We start from the raw sequence: 4,059 nt of genomic DNA, 5'->3' as shown, positions 1-4,059 counted from the left end.
AGATTTTTTTTTTTTTTTTTTTTTTTTTGAGAATGATCATAAAAATAGAGTCAGGTTTGATTAAATTTTGTTACTTTATTCTATATAAGCAAAGCAAGTTGTGTTATTGGAGAGTTTAATTGTTGTAAGATTGAGTAATTTTGTTCAAGTTGAGTATGTAAGTGAGAGTTTGGCAACTAGGATTTATATTATAATATTAGAAAAGAATGTATCTTTGTGAACTATGTTGATAGGGATCTTAAATTTATAGGAAATGGTGGAGTGGGAGCACAAGAGTAGAATTCCTGGGAAGATGCATGCTTGCGGACATGATGCCCATGTTGCAATGCTTCTTGGAGCTGCAAAGATACTTCAAGAGCACCGTGAAGAGATAAAGGTCTGTTGACTTTTTGTTTGTTTGTTAATTTCAAATCCTCTGTAGACATTTTTTTTTTTAAAGAAATCTTGTATAGACAAAATTGTTACTATGTTAGATTACTTTTCACATGACTAAATTACAACTCTCCTTACAAAAAGTTAAAAGGCCAAGCTACTAATCTCCTATTTGCTCAAGTGGTTTTTCACTGCTTGATTTGTGTCTAAATTAATCAGCTCAATGATACCATAGAAAAAGCCTCTCTTTTTTTTGATAAAAAAAAATGTATATGGATATTTTACTGGTTTCAGGGGCATCTTTTTTCCAATACGTACAGAGCATATGACCAAGAATTAGGGATTAGAATCCTTGAATGTTGCAAATGTCAATTTGCTACAGTGATATACCTTTAGAAAGGGGCTCAAAAGTGCTAATAATAGTTGTGAGGTACCAGAAAAGAAATCTGATTCTCCTTACATAATAAGATATAGTTTGTTACTTTTGGATGGACGATCAATTGCAATCTTTTCTCCCTTTTTATTTTTTATTTTTTATTTTTTTATTATTATTATTATTTTTAAAGTTGGGAGTGGGGAGCTCCAAAACATTAAATCTGTATGATGGAAGGTTTGCCACCTATTAAGATATTGACAACACAACTAATAGCCCATGAATCACTTGTAATTTGGATGATTTTTTGAGGTTCTTTTTGCCCCGTTTTGGCTTCTGATATTATCCAATTTTTACCAGGGAACAGTTGTACTCGTTTTCCAACCAGCTGAGGAAGCTGGTGCAGGGGCTTTGAAGTTGATAGATGAGGGGGTGTTAGAGAATGTAAATGCTATCTTTGGTTTGCACGTTTCATCTAACTTAGCAGTGGGTGAAGTGCACTCCAAAGCTGGTCCCATAGGGGCTGGGAACGGTTTCTTTGAAGCTGTCATTAGTGGTAAAGGAGGTCATGCGGCCATTCCTCAACACTCTGTAGACCCAATATTGGCAGCCTCTAATGTGATTGTTAGCTTACAACATCTTGTTTCACGTGAAGCCGATCCTCTGGACCCACAGGTAGATCTCATTTCTCCACAATAATTTGGGTTCATTTCCCCTTTTTCTTTATCCAATATTATAGAATGATTTAGCACATGTTTAGAGTCCTCTAGCTTAAAGTGCATCACTATCTACAGAAACTGTTATATTCTATACAGCCTCAACCACCCCTTTTCAAGTTCTTTAGGTGCATTTGGTGAAAATAAATAAATAAATAAAGGTGCACTGCTTCCGTATCAGTAAAAGTAGAGCATCCTATTTTGGCACCTACTAGAGGTTAGTGCCTCATTGTGAAGTGGCTTCAACACTTATCTCTACAATGATAGGGTACAACCTGATTGGCTGGCAACAATTGTGATTGTTGTGAAACCAACCTCAAAATCATAATGTTTGCCACATCTATTAATTGTACCTGAAAGAATCATGATGAACCAGAGAAAAGTAACTTCGTAGCTTGTAAATGAAGCTGTTGTTCTTATTAAAAAATTATATTTGTTGCTGAAAATAAATTAAGGGTTAATCACCATGAACTTGGCATGCCTAACAGCATTGATGAGCAGTAAAAACATCAAGACTCAAGAAGGAACTCCCCCCCCCCCCCTTCTCTCTCTCCCAATACATGAGAGGTAGAGGCCACAAATGGTATTTTTTATGTAATTAAAGACTTCGCAATAATCTTGGTATATTATCTAAAAATTGTTAGAATTCTCTTGAAAAAACATGGGGTTCTTGAACACTCTTTTAAGAGGAGACAAATAGTACTGATAGGGGCATTAGCTGATGCTGTGATATAACTTTCAGGCTGTCAATGTAAAAGTGCTGAAGGTTAGGACCCTATTTAGATCATACGCTTTTTCCTCTACTTTCAGGGGATTAACACTTGGTGATAGCCTATAAAACGTGATTAGGTGATGTAAATATGAAAAAAAACTTCTCTTCTGATATCTTTTCCTTAGAATGGTCTGCGGAATTTGCTTCTTCTGTTAAACATTATTTTCATGCAAGCCAGACATTGTCTGTGAAATACATCCTTATTGCGACAATCCTATAAATCTGCTTAATGCCCTTGCAGGTAGTTACGGTCGCGAAATTCCAAGGGGGTGGTGCATTCAATGTTATTCCAGATTCTGTAACAATTGGTGGCACTTTTCGTGCATTTTCTAAGGAAAGTTTTATGCAACTACGATATCGCATTGAGGAGGTATGGAAGTTAAAAGATGCATTACAATATATGTGGCAGAATCTGTGTTTCACATACTTTAGGATTGATAATGAAATTTTGGTAACTAATATAATGCCAAGAAGCAGGAAATCAGCTTTTTCTTTCATGCATACATCCCAACTGAAAATGATTTTTCAATGGTTACTTCCCATTCAGTCCCCTTCTTATCACCATAACAAGTTGATTTACTTCTCTAACAGGTTATCAGAGGGCAGGCCGCTGTGCAGAGGTGCAATGCAACAGTGGATTTTTTCAAAGAAGCGAAACTATTCTACCCTCCGACCATAAACCACAAAGGCTTGCATGAGCACTTCCTAAATGTTGCTGGGGATATGATTGGCATTCATAAAGTGAAGGATGTTAAACCGTTGATGGGATCTGAAGATTTTGCATTTTACCAAGAGGTCATACCTGGATACTTCTTCTTAATTGGAATGCAGAATGTGACACGTGGACGGCTAGAATCAGAGCATTCACCGTTCTACCAAGTCAACGAAGATGCATTTCCTTATGGTGCTGCACTACATGCATCATTGGCTGCTAGGTATCTGCTTGAATATCCACCAGAAGTTTCTTCTTCAGAAAGAAAATTTCACGATGAGTTGTAAATGTTTCTTGACTGTATTGTTACCTGTTCAAATATCATGCCAGCTTTGGCATGGCCAAATTTTCATTAGGCATTAGGTTTAGATTCAATCCTACTTTGGCTGGAGATGACTTGTTGAAAATTGAAATCATCTATGTCAATACTCTTAGGTTCATTTATGTTATCACTATTGATTTATATTTTAGTAAAAAAAGTTAGTCAATGTCTGCTTAATGCTTATCCATATGCGAGAAAAAAATTTAATATCACATTCTTCAAGCATTCTTTTCACGACTGTCTACATTGTCGTTACTCTTTAAATTCAAAACTTTGAATAATTCAATTATGGTTATACTTTTTATATGATGAAAATTCTTTAAGTAGAATTGTCTTGCTCCACTTGTTGCCCTATATCAATTTTTTTCATTGCATACAAGTCATGAAATAACTCAAAATAGAATAGAGGTTGAAGCTGACAAGAAGTGCACGCAAAAGAACTAGGATACAAACATGACTGTCAAGCATTTGCAATAAAATAAGAATGTGTACAAAAAGAAAGTCTTGATTAATACTTTTAAGATGCATACCCTATTATCTCACGTCAGGGAATGAGTCTAATAGTGAAAGTGTTATAGCCGGAAGGGTCTACAAATTCTCGGCAGTGTTATATGTTTATAAACTTTTGCATAATTTTTTTTTTAAAAGAATTTCAACCTATAGCATCTGCTCTTAATAATAAAATAGAGGTTGAAGCTGACAAAAAGTGCATGCAAAAGAATTAGGAAACAAACATGACTGTCAAGCATTTGCAATAAAATAAAAATGTGTACAGAAAGAAAGTCTTGATTA

The 4,059-nt window shown here is 35.2% G+C and overlaps 1 protein-coding gene across 1 annotated transcript; it reads left to right on the top strand.

Moving 5' to 3' along the window:
- The first annotated feature begins 211 nt into the window (after nt 1–211).
- On the top strand, nt 212–3,444 carry LOC112004032 (IAA-amino acid hydrolase ILR1-like 4). Its single transcript, XM_065762698.1, has 4 exons — nt 212–376; nt 1,106–1,420; nt 2,475–2,603; nt 2,825–3,444. Exons 1-4 carry the CDS (start codon nt 254–256, stop codon nt 3,230–3,232), a joined length of 975 nt encoding a protein of 324 aa, XP_065618770.1. The 5' UTR covers nt 212–253; the 3' UTR covers nt 3,233–3,444.
- The last annotated feature ends 615 nt before the right edge of the window (nt 3,445–4,059 follow it).

The sequence above is a fragment of the Quercus suber genome, unplaced genomic scaffold (genome assembly GCF_002906115.3).
Source record: "Quercus suber isolate HL8 unplaced genomic scaffold, Cork oak 2.0 scaffold_469, whole genome shotgun sequence".
In the NCBI taxonomy this organism is placed as follows: domain Eukaryota; kingdom Viridiplantae; phylum Streptophyta; class Magnoliopsida; order Fagales; family Fagaceae; genus Quercus; species Quercus suber.
Note: the sequence above shows the minus strand (reverse complement) of the source record. Positions and strands in the feature narration are given on the sequence as shown.